Source organism: Aethalodelphis obliquidens, unplaced genomic scaffold (genome assembly GCF_003676395.1).
Source record: "Aethalodelphis obliquidens isolate GAN/ISIS:26980383/991018 unplaced genomic scaffold, ASM367639v1 scaffold70, whole genome shotgun sequence".
NCBI lineage: Eukaryota > Metazoa > Chordata > Mammalia > Artiodactyla > Delphinidae > Aethalodelphis > Aethalodelphis obliquidens.
In genome coordinates this window covers 7,668,964-7,688,476 of record NW_020838014.1, presented here as the reverse complement: position 1 = coordinate 7,688,476, position 19,513 = coordinate 7,668,964, and the positions used below count along the sequence as shown (strand labels likewise).

Genomic DNA, 19,513 nt, shown 5'->3' with positions numbered 1-19,513 from the left:
TTTTTTTTGCGGTACGCAGGCCTCTCAGTGTTGTGGCCTCTCCCGTTACGGAGCACAGGCTCCGGACACGCAGGCTCAGCGGCCATGGCTCACGGGCCCAGCTGCTCCACGGTATGTGGGATCTTCCCAGACCGGGGCATGAACCCGTGTCCCCTGCATCGGCAGGCGGACTCTCAACCGCTGTGCCACCAGGGAAGCCCACAGACAGACAGTCTAAATAACGCCATTTCACAGTGATAGTGCTGATCACATTTGTTGGTACTGAGCAGATGATCTCACTCACAGCCATAAAGACTGAGAATTGATGGCTGTAGGGAGATACAAGCAGGTGTCACTATGTTCAGGCACATTAGAGACTTACCTGAATATGACTAAGGTGCACAGGTCATCTTGAAAATATTTGTCTTCTTGCTATTCAGATACTATAAGAATATTTGACTAAATGCTGGCTGTTGGTTTTTCTGTGTATTAGGATCTTATTAAAAGAATTTACTACTTGTGAATTTTGAGAAATTATATGAGACTGGAAATCTATGCAGATTAAAATTTCAGTGCTGAGTTGTCACTAAGTGTTTTAAGTGTCATTGAATTTGGCCAGCATGAAGGGAACTAGGAAACGTTGCCTTTTCTTGTGAGCCATTATTCTGACCAGACACATTAAAAACTTGTTAGGGATATTGATGAAGATTTGTGGTAATATTGTTTTCTTTCTGAATACAAAATTTTAGGATAAAATTTTAAATTGAGTTAGTTGTAATTTGACTTTATTTTGTTGAAGTATAATTGATTTACATTATATTCATTTCAGGTGTACACTATAGTGATTCAGTATATTTAAAGATTATACTCCATTTAAAGTTACTGCAAAATAATGGCTATATTCCTTGTGCTGTACCTTATATATATGTAGCTTATCTATTTTATATGTAGTAGTATGTATCTCTTAATCCCCTACCCCTATCTTGCCCTACTCCCCTTCCCTCTCCCCACCAGTAACCATTAGTTTGTTCTCTATATCTGTGAGTCTGTTTCGATTTTGTTATATTCATTTGTTTGTCTTGTTTTTTAGATTCCACATATAAGTGATAACATACAGTATTTGTCTTTCTCTGTCTGACTCATTTCACTAAGCATAATATCTTCTAAATCCATCCATGTTGTTGCAAATGGTAGAATTTAATTCTTTTTTATGGCTGAGTAATATTCCTCTGTGTGTGTGTGTGTGTGTGTGTGTGTGTGTGTGTGTGTGTGTGTGTGTATCACATATCACATCTTCTTTATCCATTCATCTATTGATGGATACCTAGGTTGCTTCCATATCTTGGCTGTTATAAATAAGGCTGCTTTGAACATTGAGGTGCATGTAACTTTTTGAATTAGTGTATTTATTTTCTTCAGATATATGCCCAGGAGTGGGATTGCTGGATCATATGGTAGTTCTATTTGTAGTTTTTTAAGGAACCTCCATACTGTTCTCCATAGTGGCTGTACCAATTCACATTCCCACCAGCAGTGCAGGAGGGTTCCCTTTTCTCCACACCCCCTCTAGCATTTATTGTTTGTCGAGTTTTTAATGATGGCCCTTCTGACGGGTGTGAGGTGATATCTCATTGTAGTTTTGACTTGCATTTCTCTAATAATTAGTGATGCTGTGCATCTTTTCACGTGCTTTTTTAGCCATCTGTATGTCTTCTTTGGAGAAATGTCTATTTAGATCTTCAGCCCATTTTTTGATTGGATTGTTTTTGGTTTTCTTTTAATTGAGCTGCATGAGCTATTTGTATATTTTGGAGGTTAATCCCTTGTCAGTTGCTTCATTTGCAAATATTCTCTCCCATTCTGAGGGTTGTTTTTTTATCTTGTTTATGGTTTCTTTTGCTGTGCAAAAGCTTTTAAGTTTCATTAGGTCCCATTTGTTTATTTTTGTTTTTATTTCCATTACTCTAGGACGTTGATTGAAAAAGATCTTGCTGTGATATATGTCAAAGAGCATTTTGCCCATGTTTTCCTCTAAGAGTTTTATAGTATCCAGCCTTACACTTAGGTCTTTAACCCATTTAGAGTTTATTTTTGTGTATGGTATTAGAGAGTGTTCTGATTTCACTCATTTACATGTAGCTGTCCAGTTTTCCCAGTACCACTTATTGCAGAGACTGTCTTTTTCTCCGTTGTATATTCTTGCCTCCTTTGTCATAGATTAGGTGACCATAGGTGCGTGGGTTTGTCTCTGGGCTTTCTATCCTGTTCCATTGATCTATATTTCTGTTTTTGTGCCAGTGCCATACTGTCTTGATTACTGTAGCTTTGTAGTATAGTCTGAAGTCAGGGAGCCTGATTTCTCCAGCTCTGTTTTTCTTTTTCAAGATTTCTTTGGCTTTTTAGGGTCTCTTGTGTTTCCATACAAATTGTAAACTTTTCTGTTCTAATTCTGTGAAAAATGCCATTGGTAATTTGATAGTATTTCATTGATTTTGTAGATTGTTTTGGGTAGTATAGTCATTTTCACAATATTGATTCTTCCAATCCAAGAACATGGTATCACCTTTCCATCTGTTTGTGTCATCTTTGATTTCTTTCCTCAGTGTCTTATAGTTTTCTGAGTACAGGTCTTTTGCCTCCTTAGGTAGGTTTATTCCTAGGTATTTTATTCTTTTCGATGTGATGGTAAATGAGACTGTTTCCTCGATTTCTCTTTCTGATCTTTCGTTGTTAGTGTATAGAAATGCAAGAGATTTCTGTGTATTAATTTTGTGTCCTGCAACTTTACCAAATCCATTGATGAGCTCTAGTAGTTTTTCAGTAGCGTTTTTAGGGTTTTCTCTGTATAGTGTCATGTCATCTGCAAACAGTGACAGTTTTACTTCTTCTTTTCCAATTTGGATTCCTTTAATTTCTTTTTCTTCTCTGATTGCCATGGCTAGGACTTCCAAAACCATGTTGAATAATAGTGGTGAGAGTTGACATCCTTTTCTTTTTCCTGATCTTAGAGGAAATGCTTTCAGTTTTTCACCATTGAAATGATGTTTTCTGTTGGTTTGTCATATATAGCTTTTATTATGTTGAGGTGGGTTCGCTGTATGCCCACTCTCTGGAGAGTTTTTATCATACATGGGTGTTGAATTTTGTCAAAAGCTTTTTATGTATCTATTGAGATGATCATATGGTTTTTATTCTTCAATTTGTTGATGTGGTGTATCACATTGATTTGCGGATCCTGAAAAATCTTTGCATCCCTGGAATATATCCCACTTGATCATGGTGTATGAGCCTTTTAATGTGTTTTTGAACTTGGTTTGCTAGTATTTTGTTGAGGATTTTTACATCTATGTTCATCAGTGATATTGGCCTGTAATTTTCTTTTTTTGTGATATCTTTGCCTGTGTTTGGTATCAGGGGGATGGTGGCCTCGTAGAATGTACTTGGGAGTGTTCCACCCTCTGCAATTTTTTGGAAGAGTTTCAGAAGGGCAGGTGTTAACTCTTCTCTAAATGTTTGATAGAATTTGCCTGTGAAGCCATCTGGTCCTGGACTTCCGTTTGTTGGAAGAATTTTAATCCCAGTTTCAATTTCAGTACTTGTGATTGGTCTGTTCATATTCTCTATTTCTTCCTGGTTCAGTCTTGGGAGATTGTACCTTTCTAAGAATTTGTCCACTTCTTCCAGGTTGTCCATTTTATTGGCATACAGCTGCTTGTAGTAGTCTCTTATGATCCTTTGTATTTCTGTGGTGTTCATTGTAACTTCTTTTTCATTTCAATTTTATTGATTTGAGTCCTCTCCCTCTTTTTCTTGAGGAGTCTGGCTAAAGGTTTATCAATTTTGTTTATCTTCTCAAAGAACGAGCTTTTAGTTTCATTGATCTTTGCTATTGTTTTCTTTGTCTCTATTTCATTTATTTCTGCTCTGATCTATATGATTTCTTTCCTTCTACTAACTTTGGGTTTTGTTTGTTCTTCTTTCTCTAGTTGCTTTAGGTGTATTAGTTTGTTTATTTGAGACTTTTCTTGTTTCCTGAGGTAGGATTGTATTGCTATAAAATTCCCTCTTAGAACTGCTTTTGCTGCATCCCATAGGTTTTAGATGATCATGTTTTCGTGGTCTCTAGGTATTTTTTGATTTTCTCTTTGATTTCTTCAGTGATCTCTTGGTTATTTAGTAACATATTGTTTAGCCTCCATGTGTTTGTGTTTTTTACAGGTTTTTTTCCTGTAATTGATTTCTAATCTCATAATGTTGTGGTAAAAAAAATGCTTGATATGATTTCAGTTTTCTTAAATTTACCGAGGCTTGATTTGTGACCCAAGATGTGATCTATCCTGGAGAATGTTCCATGTGCACTTGAGAAGAAAGTGTATTCTGCTGCTTTCGGATGGAATGTGCTATAAGTGTCAATTAAGTCTATCTAAGTCTAATGTGTCATTTAAGGCTTATGTTTCTTATTAATTTTCTGTCTGGATGATCTGTCCATTTGTGTAAGTGAGGTGTTAAAGTCCCCCACTATTACTGTGTTAACTGTCAATTTCCCCTTTTATGATTGTTAGCATTTGCCTTGTATATTGAGGTGCTCCTATGTTGGGTGCATATATATTTACAATTGTTGTATCTTTTTCTTGCACTGATCCCTTGATCATTATGTAGTGCCCTTCCTTGTCTCTTGTAACAGTATTTATTTTAAAGTCTATTTTGTCTGATATGAGTATTGCTACTCCAGCTTTCTTTTGATTTCCATTTGCATGGAATATCTTTCTCCATCCCCTCACTTTCAGTCTGTATGTGTACCTAGGTCTGAAGTGGGTCTCTTGTAGGCAGCATATATATGGATCTTATTTTTGTATCCATTTGGCCAGTCTGTGTCTTTTGGTTGAAACATTTAATCCATTTATATTTAAGGTAAGTATTGATACGTGTGTGCCTATTGGCATTTTCTTAATTGTTTCGGGTTTGTTTTTGTAGATCCTTTTTTCTTCCTTTCCTCTTTTGTTCTTTTCTCTTGTGTTTCCCGCCTAGAGAAGTTCCTTTAGCATTTGTTGTACAGCTGGTTTGGTGGTGCTGAATTCTCTTAGCTTTTGCTTCTCTGTAAAGCTTTTACTTCTCTGTAAAGCTTTTGATTTCTCCATCAACTCTGAATGAGAGCTTTGCTGGGTAGAGTATTCTTGGTTGTAGGTTTTTTCCTTTCATCACTTAAAATATATCATGCCACTCCCTTCTGGCCTGCAGAACTTCTGCTGAAAAATCAGCTGATTACCTTATGGGGGATTCCCTTGTATGTTACTTCTTGCTTTTCCCTTGTTGCTTTTAATATTTTTTCTTTGTATTTAATTTTTGTTAGTTTGATTATTGTGTGTCTGGGCATGTTCCTCCTTGGGTTTATCCTGTATGGGACTCTCTGTACTTCCTGGACTTGGGTGACTATTTCCTTTCCCATGTTAGGGAAGTTTTTGACTGTAATCTCTTCAAATATTTTCTCAGGCCCTTTCTCTTTTTTTTCTGGGACTCCTATAATTCGAATGTTGGTGCATTTGATGTTATCCCAGAGGTTTCTGAGATGGTCTGCATTTCTTTTCATTATTTTTTCTTTATTCTGTTCCACCACAGAGATTTCTACCATTCTGTCTTCCAGGTCACTTATCTGTTCTTCTGCCTCAGTTATTCTGCCATTGATTCCTTCTAGTGTATTTTTAATTTCAGTTACTGTATTGTTCATCTCTGTTTGTTTGTTTTTTAGTTCTTCTAGGTCTTTGTTAAACATTTCCTATATCTTCTCGAGCCGTGCCTCCATTCTTTTTCCGAGATCTTGGATCATCTTTACTATTATTACTCTGAATTCTTTTTCAGGTAGATTGCCTATCTCCTCTTCATTTAGTTGTTCTTATAGGTTTCTATCTCGCTCCTTCGTCTGCAATATATTTCTTTTACTTCTCATTTTGTCACTCTTACTGTGTTTATGTTCTCCTTTCCACAGGCTGCAGGATTGTAGTTCCTCTTGCTTCTTGTGTCTGCCCCCTGGTGGGTGAGGTTGGTCCAGAGGCTTGTACCATTATCCCCTTGATAGGGAGTTTGATTGGTGTTGTGGTGACCAGAGCCTGGTCCTGGATATTGAACAGGGCCTCCTTTTTGCTCTGTGGTTGTCACTGTCCTGTCAGGGGCAGGGCCTGATCCCTAGTTGTTGGAGTAGAGGCCCCTAGATCTGTTTATTAACTGTGTTTCTGATCTGCAGTGCAAGGAAGGTGGGATTGGAGTGCTCCCACTGGGAGAGGAGTCACTGAGTTTTCCTCCTTTGGAGCTGTTCACCCGTGAATGTGCTCTATTGTGTCCCCTTTTGCCCATTGTGCAGGCTCACAAAGTACACTGTTGTTGGCACTGCTCTTGGTCCCACTGTAACTGTGGGTATGCTGGCAGTTGGCCCTGGTGACTCTCGGGCATTGTTTTCACCAGGCCACTGGCGCAGATCCACTGAAGTCAGGTCCCGGGACTGCAGTAGTAATGAACCTGGACCCGCTGTGGGAGCTGTGGTGGCAGCTCAGATTCTGACCTGGCCCAGCCTCTGTGTATGTGCCCACAGAGCCTACAGCTGCTAAAGCCAGACCCATCCCAGCTGCAAGAGCACTTGTCCTTTGGGATGTCTCGCAGGCGCTGAATTTAGGAAGCCATCAGAGGAGGTATAACTCTGGGTTCGTGTAGCTGTGAGGAGAGGCTTAAGGTCTTCTTCCTTAGTCACACGGGCCCTGGGGCTCAGCTGTGGTTTCAGCCCCACCTCTGTGTGTGTTCCTCTCACCGGAGTCTGCTCCAGAGGTGGCCGGAGCACACGAGCTCGTCAGGCTGGAAGGAGCCCAGGTGGCGACGGGGGCCAGCGTGCTGTCCAGGCTGGGGTGGGGGGGATGGAGGCAGAGGAAGCAATGGAAGGGGGGGCACAAACGGCCTCCAGCCGGAGCCCTCCCTCGTGCCCGTGGAGGCAGGGCCTGCCTCACGAGGAGAGAGGCTGCACAATGGCGACCCTGCCCTTTACACGGGGCGCTTCACTTCTGTGGCGGTCCGGGCTTCCTCCACAAGCATTCCTGGTTGCAGAGCTCCTCACTCCCGTCCCTTCAGGCTGTCTCCTCACAGCCAACAGCAGTCCCCTCCCCAGGTCTGCTCTCCAAACCCCACGTCTGGCACCCAGCCCCCGTGTGCACCTGCAGGCACCCGTCTCAGGCTGCGTGGCACAGGACTGTGGCACGGACCATCTGCATAGGTCTCACTGTGTCCTGCCTGCCACAGACCAGTTGCCGGGCTCTCCTCTGAGTCTCCAAGTCTCCCCTTCTGTCCCAGCTGATCTCCCTGCCGGTGAGGAAGCTTCCCCAGGTGTGGCAACCTCTCCTCACCTTCATCTCCCTGCCAGGGGTACAGGTCCCATCCTGCTTCCTCTCCTCTTCCTTTTCCCTTCTTCTATCTTTCATGCTACTTGGTTATGTGGGGATCTTTCTTGTCCTTTTAGGTGTCCAAGGTCCTCTGCTAGTGTTCAGCAGGTGCTCTGGGAGAATTGTTCCACTTGTAGATGTATTCCCAGTGCATTTGTGGGGAGAGGGCAACTCCACGTCCTCCTACTCCTCTGCCGTCTTGGAAAAAGCCTATCTCCCCTTTAATAAAAGCATTCTTTTAATTTTTTTCTGGAGTCTTATATTCAGTATACTAAGATAGGAAATGTTGATGGGCAACTATCAATGTCATGTTGTTGATATAAGGAGAGATGTTACTAGGCATTCAGAATTACTTCACTGTTTTCCACCTCTGATGGCCTTCTCATCAACCCCATTGCCTTCTGGAACAGGCCGGCAGAGGTTTTGAGGAGTAGGTGGCTGTGTTACTTCTTTCCTGCTCATGTGAAGGTAGATCTGTGTGGCTAAGCATCTGAGTAGCTGAATCTTAGCTATGAAGATGCAGAAACTGTCACCCCTGATTGATGCAGGATTCCAAATCCATGTAACCCCTTGTGATAATAATATGAAGATGACAGCAGCCCAACAGTTGTTGAGTACTTACTCTAGGTACTGGGCCCTATGCTAATAAGGACTTTGTAAGCATTTTATCATTTAATCCACAAAAAGCCTCTATGAGTTATATACCATCCTAATTCCCATCTTATTTATGTGGAAGCTCAGAGAAGATAACTTGCCTGAGATCACACTGTTAGTAATCACATCAGAGCCAAGACACAAAAGTCCATAGGTCTCTCAGATTCCAAAGCTCTTATCCATTACGTTAGACCTGAATTCAGAGATCATCCTTCAGTATAGAATTTGGTGGGGTGGGGGGGAGTTTCAGTTTCCTTGGAATTTTTCTCTGTAATGAACTCTGTCATTTGATTTACAGGAAAGAACTGTCAGACTGTATTAGCTCCCTGTTCCCCAAACCCTTGTGAGAATGCTGGTGTTTGCAAAGAGGCACCAGATTTTGAGAGTTACACCTGCCTGTGTGCTCCTGGCTGGCAAGGTAACAACATGGGAATGGGGAAACCAAGAGCCTTAAACAAGGTGGTCAGGTTATCTGATGACACGGAGGACCTGGTCTTTTGAGGCTTGCCCTTTTTTGTTAAGAACGGAGGCCATGTATAGAAGCTGCTAACTGGAATGTTTTAGAAAGCCGAAAGCCTTTCCATTTTGCATGTCTCTGGGGCTAGAGGACTCCCACCAGAGTCTGAAACCATGATGTTCTACAGGGGATTGTAGCATCAACTGCTAGGGGCACAGAAGCCTTCAGGGACTTCCAAAAGCAGGAGACCAACCGGAATATCCTTGGAGTAGCCCCACCTACCCCAGCTGAAGCTCAGGCCCCACATAAATTTCTGTGGGAATCGACTTCCAAAGACTGGACCGTTCATTGCCCCTGTGTTTCCAGGTCAGCGGTGTACAGTTGACATTGACGAGTGTGTCTCCAAGCCCTGCATGAACCACGGTCTCTGCCATAACACCCAGGGCAGCTACATGTGCGAGTGTCCTCCAGGCTTCAGTGGTATGGACTGTGAGGAGGACATCGATGACTGCCTTGCCAGTGAGTATGCCAGCCTGCTCCTAAGCCCCCGAGGGAGAGGAGAGCGTAGGGAGCAGAGCAGAACTCAGCGGAGGCGCTCGCCTCTCAGTGCCGAGACGGGCCGTCCAATAGTTTACCATGTGTCTTTAGTCTTTGTACTTTAAAAATCTTCATTTTGAAGCCAGTGGCTTTAGGAGTTAAGGCAGGGTAGTCCCTTCTAAGTATTGCCTTACTGATTTTTGTACATTGACGAAGTGGGAACAATGCTATGACAGCTTTTTTAGAAAAGCACATCTCTTGAAGTATCATTAACATACAGCACACTGCCGGTATTTAAATGTACCAGTCAATAAGTCTTGCCGTACGACAACTGAAACCAATACTCAAGATACTGAACATGTCCACCCCCCTGAAAGTATTCTCATCTCTTTTGTAACTTAACTCTCCTTTCCACTTTCCTGTCCCAGGCAACCAGGGATCTATCTCTGTCACTATGGATTTGTGTGAATTTTTTTACAGTTTTATATAAATAGAATCATATAATGAAAACTCTTTTCTGAAGAGAGGGAATATGAGTTCTAAAGGTTTTACTGAGTAATTCTGTTCTGTAATCTTGCTAAACTCACTTATCATTAATTCCAGATTAGTATAGCTTCTGGTTTAGTTTAGATTCCTAGGATTTTTTTATAGAGATAATACACTATGTTATTTCTGAATAAATACAACTGCTATACCTTTTATTTCTTTTCTGTATTCATTTATTTCTAAATCTGTACGCATTTTATTTATTTTTCTTGCATTATTGCACTGACTTCAGTAAATGCAGAATAGAAGTGGTGAGAGAAGCCGGTCCTGCCTTGTTCTTGATTCTAAGGGAAAAGCATCAAATTGAGGAATTTACCTCAGTTTACCTCAATTTGGTGAGAATTTTGCAATTTACCTTCAGTTGGCTGAGAATTTTCTTCCTTTTAATAATGAATGAGGGTTACTTTTCTTTCAGATGATTTTTCAGTATCTCTTGAGGTGGTAATACTGTTTTTTAAGGTCTTTTAATGTAAGTGAATTATGTTAATTGATTTTCAAATGTTGAACTGACCTTAAATTTCTGGGATAAATTCTACTTGGTCATGATGTGTTATCTCTCTCATATATTGTTGGATATTATTTACTCAAATTTTGCTAAGGATTTTTCTATCTGTGTTCATGGGGCATGTTCTCTAATTTTCTTATACTATATTTGTATAGTTTTGATAAGAGGGTGATGCTGGCCTCATAGAACAAATCAGAAAGTGTTCCCTTTCTATTTTCTGGAAGACTTTGAGTAGAATTAGTATCATTTCTTCTAAACATCTAGGCCTAGAATTTTCTTTCTGGGAAGCTTTTTTAATTATAAATTTAATTCCTTTAATAGGTGTTCAGGGTATCTGTTTCTTTTTCATTGAGCTTTGGTGATTTGCATCTTTCAAGGAATGAGTTTTACTTTATCTAAGTTGTCAGAATTGTTGGCATTGAGTCTTTCATGATATTCCTTTATTGTACTTTTAATGTTTATTTTAAAATGGGGTTATTTCCCTTCTCTTATTTCAGATATTGGTTATTTATGTCTTCTCTCTTTTTTCATCTGGTTGCTCTCGGTAGAGCATTGTTGGTTTTAGTAATCTATCTGTTTATGTATTATGTATACTTATGTATGTAGGTATGTATTTATTTATAATCTTTTAAATGAACCCAGTTTTAGTTTCATGATTTTTCTCAGTTGTTTTACTGTTTCCTATTTCATTGATTTCTGCTCTTTAGTCTTTTCATTGCCTACTTTAGTTTTAGTTTGCCCTTCTTTTTCTAGTTTCTTAAGATGGAAGTTTAGATTTTGTTTCATTCCACTACTTCTAAAATAAGCATTTAATGCTATACATTTTCCCTCAAAACACTGCTTTAGCTGTATTTCACAAATTTTGATGTGTCATGTTCTTTTCGTTCAGCTCAAAATACTTTCAGGTTTCCATTTGTATTTGTTCTGTGACCCATAAGTTATTTAGAAGTGTGTTCTTTAGTTTCCAAATATCTTTTGTTGCTGATTCCTTCCAGGTAGGTTTTGTTACTGATTTCTAGTTTAATTCCATTGTGATCAGTGAACATTCTCCACATGATTTGAATTACTTTAAATTTATTAAAGCATGTCATATGGCCCAGTGTATGGTCTGTCTTGGTAAATGTTCTGTGTGCATTTGAAAAATGAAATGAGGGAAGAAAGGAAGAGAGGGAGGGAAAAGAAAGCAAAGATAGATTAGCGCAGGGGGCTGATTACTATCTATTCCATCCTACCCAACCCACTCCACCACCACATACGCCTTTTGAAAATCTGTATTGTTACTTCTGAGATTCTGTGTATTGGGGCATATATTTGATTTACAAATGCAAGTTTGTGGGACAAATACAAGTTTTATGACTATTAAGTTTGCAAAACTGTTAGTGGTATATGGAGAGTTCATTCCAGGTATTAAACAGATTCTTATTATTAAGAATCTCAGGGAAGTGTTACTGCATTCATTTTCATAAATGGAGGAGTCAGGGCAAAACAGATGCAAAGAAAAGTCAGAATTGTTTCTGTTCTTTGTGTGACTCAGTGCAGGGTACTCACCTTTATGAGTCTAAGGTTAACTTGATGCTGCTGTTCAGAGTTCTAATTCTTGTGTGCAATGGCTTAGATCCTTGCCAGAATGGAGGTTCCTGTGTAGATGGAGTGAATACTTTCTCCTGCCTATGCCTTCCGGGCTTCACTGGGGACAGGTGTCAGACAGACATGGATGAGTGTCTGAGTGAACCCTGTAAGAACGGAGGGACCTGCTCTGACTATGTCAACAGCTACACCTGCAAGTGCCAGGCGGGATTTGATGGAGTCCACTGTGAGGACAACATTGACGAGTGCACTGAGAGGTGAGCAGCCCGTGTCCTCAGGCACCAGTGTCTTAGGGGCAAAGGGAGAAACAGGAGGAAACTACAGAGCACAGTACTGGGATCAAGGGACAGGCATAAGGCATCCACTTGGATCCCACCCCATAATCACCTCTTATTTCCTGGTTCCTGAGTCCTTGTAGACATCTAGTTACAAGCTCAAAGGTTAGAGGTTGAAAAACTTAGTGAGAGGGCTTCCCTGGTGGCACAGTGGTTGAGAGTCTGCCTGCTGATGCAGGGGACACGGGTTCGTGCCCCGGTCCGGGAGGATCCCACATGCCGCGGAGCGGCTGGGCCCGTGAGCCATGGCCACTGAGACTGCGTGTCCGGAGCCTGTGCTCCGCAACGGGAGAGGCCACAGCAGTGAGAGGCCCGCGTACCGCAAAAAAAAAAAAAAAAAAAAAAAAACAACTTAGTGAGATGGGTCATCATTTGTTGCTTGCATAGGGAACAGAAAGAGCTATAATTCTATTCCATATCCGTTTGGTCTCTTGTTCATTTTAGTTGACAATTAAGAGATTCCTATTTCTTTGCAGATTTGTCATCCCTCTTTAAGTAATTTCTGGGAGGTTTGTTTCTTTTTTAATTATCAACAAATTTGTTCTGTTTCCTCTTCCATAAAGAAATCTAGAGTCAAGAGCTATTTATTTAACACTTCCCTTATAAATTAAATTGACTTAGGGATAAAGTGAAATTTGAGACATGGAAAGCTACAGAAGCACGGGGTAAAACTTGGAAACCTTCAGTTTCTTTAGGAACCTCAGCCTCTAATAAGCTCAGACTTTTAAATACTCCTCTAACCTTTTTGGCTGTGCAAAGGAAGCTGAGATTCAGGCTGACTGGTGCCCATTCTAGTTTGGAAAAAGGTAAAGTTTACTGGATATAGGAGTTTTGGGTGCTCAGGAGTATTTGCCTCTGTGATATCTTAGATTCCAGGAACCTTAGTTTTTAAATAGCAGGTCAGAGGAACCAGATTGCATAGCTAATGTTGTTCTCCTGTTTGCTTCTTAGCTCCTGTTTCAACGGTGGCACATGTATCGATGGGATTAACTCCTTCTCTTGCTTGTGCCCTGTGGGCTTCACTGGCCCCTTCTGCCTCCATGAGATCAATGAATGCAACTCTCATCCATGCCTGAATGAAGGAGTATGTGTTGATGGCCTGGGTACCTACCGCTGCATCTGCCCATTGGGCTACACTGGGAAAAACTGTCAGGTAATTAGACTCCATCCCATTCATTCAGCTCCCTCAGAATAGTTGAATATTACACCTATTCCTTTTCTAGGCAGAATAAGCCCCACCCAAAAGAGAAAGTTCTGGGTCTTAGGGATGTCCCTGAGATAAATCTGGAGAGCTTCTTAATAGCTGGTAGATTCCAAAATGGTGACACTGGCAAGATTATATGGATTAACAAATATAAAATTGTTATAACAGGCTAACCAAGAACTGCAGAAAATGCATGTGGGAAATAAGCACATAGATATCATTTAGGAAATACAAAAAGGGAAATAAAGAACAATCAAAATACGATTTTTAAAATTCAGGTACAACATCTAAGGGGATAATGAGAATTATCATGTCTTGCAATATTGTAACAGTCTCAAAACCGAGCTATTCACATGTCTTTTAAATTCAACTATTTATAATAATATACGTTTTCATAGATTCTTATAAGGGAAGGACCCCTCAGAGCTGACTGGTCTAGCCTTTCATTTCGTGGAAGAAGAAACTGAGCCCCAGAGGGGCAAAGTAACTTTTCCAAGGTTGCGTACCAAACAGCATTGTGTTTAATTTTATGTAGCTTTACCTCTCAAACAATGGTACTTGATAGAATAACAGCAGTCCAAAGAACTTAGGAATAAATGGCCACGTTTAACTAGACTTACAGAGTACACTTCAATAAGGCTTTGCTGTAAGCAAAGGTGCTATAAGCAGCTCTGCCTGTTAAACAGCTTGTTGCTGATTCTGTGGATCAGGAGGGTTTTTTTTTTTTTTACATCTTTATTGGAGTATAATTGCTTTACAATGGTGTGTTCGTTTCTGCTTTATAACAAAGTGAATCAGTTATACATATACATATGTTCCCATATCTCTTCCCTCTTGCGTCTCCCTCCCTCCCACCCTCCCTATCCCACCCCTCCAGGCGGTCACAAAGCACGAGCTGACCTCCCTGTGCTATGCGGCTGCTTCCCACTAGCTATCTACCTTACGTTTGGTAGTGTATATATGTCCATGCCTCTCTCTCGCTTAGTCCCAGCTCACCCTTCAGGAGGGTGTTCTTCACAGGGCTCCTGCTGGTTCTCACAGTGCAGACTACAGGTGCTCGTGGAGCGCTCTGCCCTTCCCCCTTTCTTTCACAAAAGGTCTGTATTGTTGAGTATGGCCTTCCTCTCCCCGGGGGCCAGGCCACCCCATGTGAGTTTTGGAGAAGGTGCTAGTTCACTTACAGTCTTTGTCTCATGCTTTTCATAAGCCTGAGTTTCTCCCATCAAATAAGCTCTTTGACCGTTTTTAGGTTTATTAACAGGCTTTAAGTCCTTTCACTCTATTCACCGCAGACAGACTTGATCAAGCCCCACGTGGATTTCTCACTCAGGAGCAGCACATAGGAGCTGTCTGACAGCTTTAACTCTCTCTTTCTTTCTAGCCCCATAGGGTGGCCATGTTTCTAGACGTAAGTGTGGCGTAGGGGATAACTTAACCTATTGGGCTTCCTCAAATTCTTAAACTCGTGTGGTAAGAATTTTTAAATAGCAGAGCTAAAAGGAATTAGACTGTATAAAATGATTGGATTATCTGGGGACAGTGGATCTAAGTTTAAGGCTTGGGTGAGGGCTCTTTTTTTAAATTATTAATTAGTATGCTTTCCTTTGATTTCTTAAAATGCAGTGTAACTTTTTTTTTTCGTTTCTGGTGTCTGAATGTTGATGTATGTGTATGCCCCTGTTTCAGACCCTGGTGAACCTCTGCAGTCGGTCTCCGTGTAAAAACAAAGGTACTTGCATTCAGGAGAAAGCACAGTCCCGGTGCCTGTGTCCGTCCGGATGGGCTGGTGCTTACTGTGACGTGCCCAATGTCTCCTGTGAGGTTGCGGCCTCCCACAGAGGTGAGCTGTGCCCCCTCAGACTCAAGGGTCCGTTCACAAAGTATTGACTGACCAGCAGCGTTTTAGGGCAAATATTGTTATCATGGGAGGAGAGGGAAGGGAAGACAGGAGTGGATGGAGAAGACTCTGGAGAAAGGGTCTGAAACAGAAGGTGAAAGGGCAGAGGAACAGCTCTAGAGATTCCAAAAAGAAAGGTATTTGAAGTGAAAGGAAGGCATATTCCACTTTCAGGGCTTGTTTATTTTTAATATAAAACTGGTACCGGGGATTGTGAACTAGACAATAATAAAATTTGATGTGTCAACCGGCTTAGATTAGTTGGTCTGAACCTGACGTGTTGTGTGCCCTTCCGTGATGTTTCTTCCTCCACTGGGTTTCCCAGGGGTGCCCGTTGACCGCCTGTGCCAGCACTCAGGCATCTGTATCAGTGCTGGCAACTCGCATCACTGCCAGTGCCCCCTGGGCTACACCGGGAGCTACTGTGAGGATCAGCTGGATGAGTGCTCGTCCAATCCTTGCCAGCACGGAGCCACCTGCAGGGACTTCATTGGTGGATACAGATGTGAGGTGAGTAAGATGAGCAGGGAGAGGTCAGAGACCTCCCAGAAGATGGCACAACTCCTACGAACATTAGCATATTGAGTTTAGCTGCTTATGTCTTATTTTCACAATTTATAGATTTTTTTTTCCAGTTACAATTACAGTGTTTACTAATCACTGGTTTCTTTTCAGTCCCCCTGTGCAATAAGTTAAAATAGCTCTGGTAAGATAATTTTACAGAGGTCTGGAACCATCTTCCACAGGGCTGCTTCCAGGATTCAAAGCCAACCTTCGCCTGCTGTGCATTTCACAGTCCCACCCAGCCCTGCGGCTCCTGGTATTTCCCTGAATAGCAGTTGAGATAGGAGAAGCCACTTTGAGGCGTGTCCCTTTGACCCATGTCATCTTTGTATACAGTCATTGATCAACCAACTAATAATTCTCTCAAAAAAATGTTGCTTAGCCTGTTCTGTGTAGTGTCATACTGTTACATGTGTATACTTGAGGATGTGTGTGTCTTTTAAGGGACATGTCATGTCTTCTTAATGTCTGGGCTGATAATGGTTAGATCAAGATTTTAACAAAAGACCAGAGACATGGATTTGATCCCAATTTAGACCACCAAGCAACACTGAGAAAAGCTTTGCTTGTCTACTTATCATAAATGAGCCAAAGATGGCATCTGTATATTGGTCCCTAAGTTGTTTATTTCTTCACAGCAGGCTGAGACCTGGTAGCTCAAAAACCACTGGAACCAAACTCAAATTTTGACACATCCAGTTGTTTTAAACATAGCCTTAATAAGTAGAATTTAGCCACTTAGAGCCTGCCTGCTTTGTATATTCTGCAAACCTGCAGCAGACACTGCTAGCCATAGGTAAGATAAGCCCCAGGACATGAAGATACAAAGCCACAGCTGCCCTTCAGCGCTCTCTGATCCACAGACCTTGGCCTGGCTGCTGAGTGATATCACCAAACACGTCAGCCCCATCTCTGTAACCCCCTTCCCTCCAAGTTCATCTGCCCTCCTCTCCTTACCCTCTTTCTCCCTCTGGATGATCTTATGCTGTGAGGGACTCAAAACATTTCCCAAATAGAGCCACTTTGTGGTCAGTATCTTCTTTCTTGATCAGTCCTAAAAGCTGTGGAACCCCTACCTGTAGCCCAGCTAGCTAGCCCACCTCTCTGGGCCCTCACCCCATACCAGTCAGTTTCTCACACTTAAACATGTAGTTTCCTGAACCTGGAGATCAATACATGTGATATCTTTACTACCATCCACACATACCGTTAGAGTGAGTCACGGGGTCCTCATCACATACAAAGGAATGCATATTTTAGGGGAAGCCTGCACACAGGAGGGACGAAAGTTTTGCACAGGCATCATCGGAACTATCGCTCAGAATATTCAGTCCTTGCCTTCCCCTTCAAGTGGCTTTTTGTCACTTTCGGCTGGAAGTGATAAATGCCAGTAAGATGTGAGCTAACTCTGCACGAGATTGTTAGCAGAGAGTGTGATGATGCCAGAGAAGCGTGCAAGGGCTGGGGGAAGAGGGTCACAGGTAACTGACCAGATCTCATTTGCTCTCAAGGTCTGTGTCCTACAAATGGGCCAATATTTCTTGTTCGTTTTGCTTGCTCTTGGCAGTGTGTCCCAGGATATCAGGGTGTCAACTGCGAGTATGAAGTGGATGAGTGCCAGAACCAGCCATGCCAGAACGGAGGCACCTGTATCGACCTTGTGAACCATTTCAAGTGCTCCTGCCCACCAGGCACTCGGGGTATGAAATCAGCCTTACCTGTCTTCCATCCAGGGCATTCTCTAAGTTATAAATGCATTTTTAGTGTTGAGTGGGTTTTTAAAAATCAAGCATTATCTGAATCCTGGTAATTCAAGCCATTTCATTCATCTCTTGCCTAGCTCTGATGTTCTGACTCCAATTATGTCTGGTTGTTGTTGAGATCCGTGAAACACAGAATGTGAAAATGACATAAGGTTGCAACAAAGTTAATCTGGTTAGCAAGATTTCTTGGTGCTTCTCGGGAAGACAGCTAGTGGCCTCTTGAAAAAATAATTCATATTTACCAGCTCATGTTATTTTTTTAAACTTGCCAAGTTTTGCCTCCATTAAGTGGGGAAATGAATGACATGAAAACATTTGCCTATTTTCATAAGGCCAGGGGAGAATACTGATGGCCCAAGACTGTAACTAAGAATTGCAGTAAGACCTAATGAGATACAACCCTAGATGGTGGGTGATGGAGCCATCATTTTGCCAGGGACATTCCCCTGCCTCCAAACAATCTCTTGGAAGAGATGTAGTTATAATGGTACCTGCTCTGAGCAGCTTGTGAAAAAAAGAAAAAGTAAGAGGCCATCCACAATGGTGGGAAATCGATTCTCATTGTCAAAGAGAATAGAATGTTAGAGAAATATTTATACTGTCTTAGACCTTTGTGTCAGTGAATTTTGGTAATTTACCCTTCTTGAGTTCAGAGTTTGACTAAATTAAAATGGAAGAGTACCCCACTAGTAGGCTAGTTATTGAGCAATGAGGTTAACGGGGAAGAAAAAATTAGGGAGAAACAGCCTTTGAATATTTGATTTGTCCTGTGAAAGTACTGAGTTCTCTGCTCAGTGCCTGAAAGAGAAGTAGAAGTTAATTTTGACTTGCTGTTAGCTTGGTCCTTTGAATACTTGTACTGTATGGGACAAGCTGTGATTCTGGTAGTAGCAAATTAAACCTCAAATCTCAGTGGCTTAACACAACAATTTTTTTTTTTTTTTTGTCACTCAGATCAAGTCTGAGTGTGTTGGGCTACCTCTCTTTATATTTTAGAAATGTGGCTTGCAGCACGGGGCCTCCAAGACCTCCACAGCAGGGGAAGAGGGACAGACTTACAGGGTCATGCAGCAGCTTTCAATACCTCAGTCTGGAAGTGACACCCATCACTACTGCTCCCAGTATACTGGCCAGAAGTAGTAAAATGGTCTCAACCTGGCTTCAAGGGAGACTGGGAAATGTAGGCAAGCACATGGATATTCATCTACACTAAAATCTCTGCTATACCATTAACTTTTTTTTTTTTACCGTTAACTTTTTATTAATTAGAGATATCAGTCCTAGAATGGATCATTTCATAAGGCAACGAAATTTCTCTCTTCTAACCATTTGTTAAGGATGGCTGAAATGATAGTTTTACTATTATTATTAACAGTCTTTTTCTTCTGGTACTTTGAATGTGTCATCCCATCCCATGTGATTTGACCTCCATTTTTTTAATGAGAAATTAGCTGCTAACCTTATTGAGGATCCCTGTACATGATGAGTCTCTTCTCTCTTGATGCTTTCAAAATTCTCTGTCTTTTGTGATGTGTGTAGGTGTGGATCTCTTTGAGTTTGTCATACTTAGAACTCGTTGAGTTATTATACTGTTGTGTTTGGTTAGATATGTGGAGTGGTATTTATTTCTCTCTGGCCCTTGGTGAACATTCCAGAGGACTCTCAAGTCCCACAGCCTCATTGCTAGAGTTACCACTGTTGCTTTTCTTTCTATACTCCTGAGCTTTGGATCTTGGCCTGGGTTGCCTCCAGTCCCCCACGTCAAGAACTAACTGTAATAGTTCTTCTGCCTCAGGCTGAGGTTGACCTCTCTTTTACTTGATAGGTCTGTTCATGACTGCTGGTTCTATTCTGGTGGGAGGATAAGCATCTGTATTCATTTTACTAGCAGTCCATAGAATACCAAATATTCTATGAGAGTGGGAGCACATACCAGTTTGCTTTTACTTTGCAATTTTTGATTTTGTTTGTTAACAGGTAATGTATGCACATGGTCCACAATTTTATACAACTCCCCGCCCCAACACACACACACACACACACACACACACACACACACACACACAC

At 41.4% G+C, this 19,513-nt stretch overlaps 1 protein-coding gene across 2 annotated transcripts in view; it reads left to right on the top strand.

Annotated features, from left to right (window-relative positions):
• Window positions 1-19,513, top strand: part of NOTCH2 (notch receptor 2) — a 179,681-nt gene that overhangs the window by 139,887 nt on the left and 20,281 nt on the right. For both annotated transcript variants that reach the window (XM_027090961.1, XM_027090963.1), the window contains exons 16-22: window positions 8,350-8,469; window positions 8,875-9,027; window positions 11,712-11,940; window positions 12,970-13,171; window positions 14,909-15,062; window positions 15,445-15,629; window positions 17,251-17,383. In XM_027090961.1, coding sequence (XP_026946762.1) covers window positions 8,350-8,469; window positions 8,875-9,027; window positions 11,712-11,940; window positions 12,970-13,171; window positions 14,909-15,062; window positions 15,445-15,629; window positions 17,251-17,383 — 1,176 coding nt within the window. The remainder of the gene's footprint in view (window positions 1-8,349; window positions 8,470-8,874; window positions 9,028-11,711; window positions 11,941-12,969; window positions 13,172-14,908; window positions 15,063-15,444; window positions 15,630-17,250; window positions 17,384-19,513) is intronic.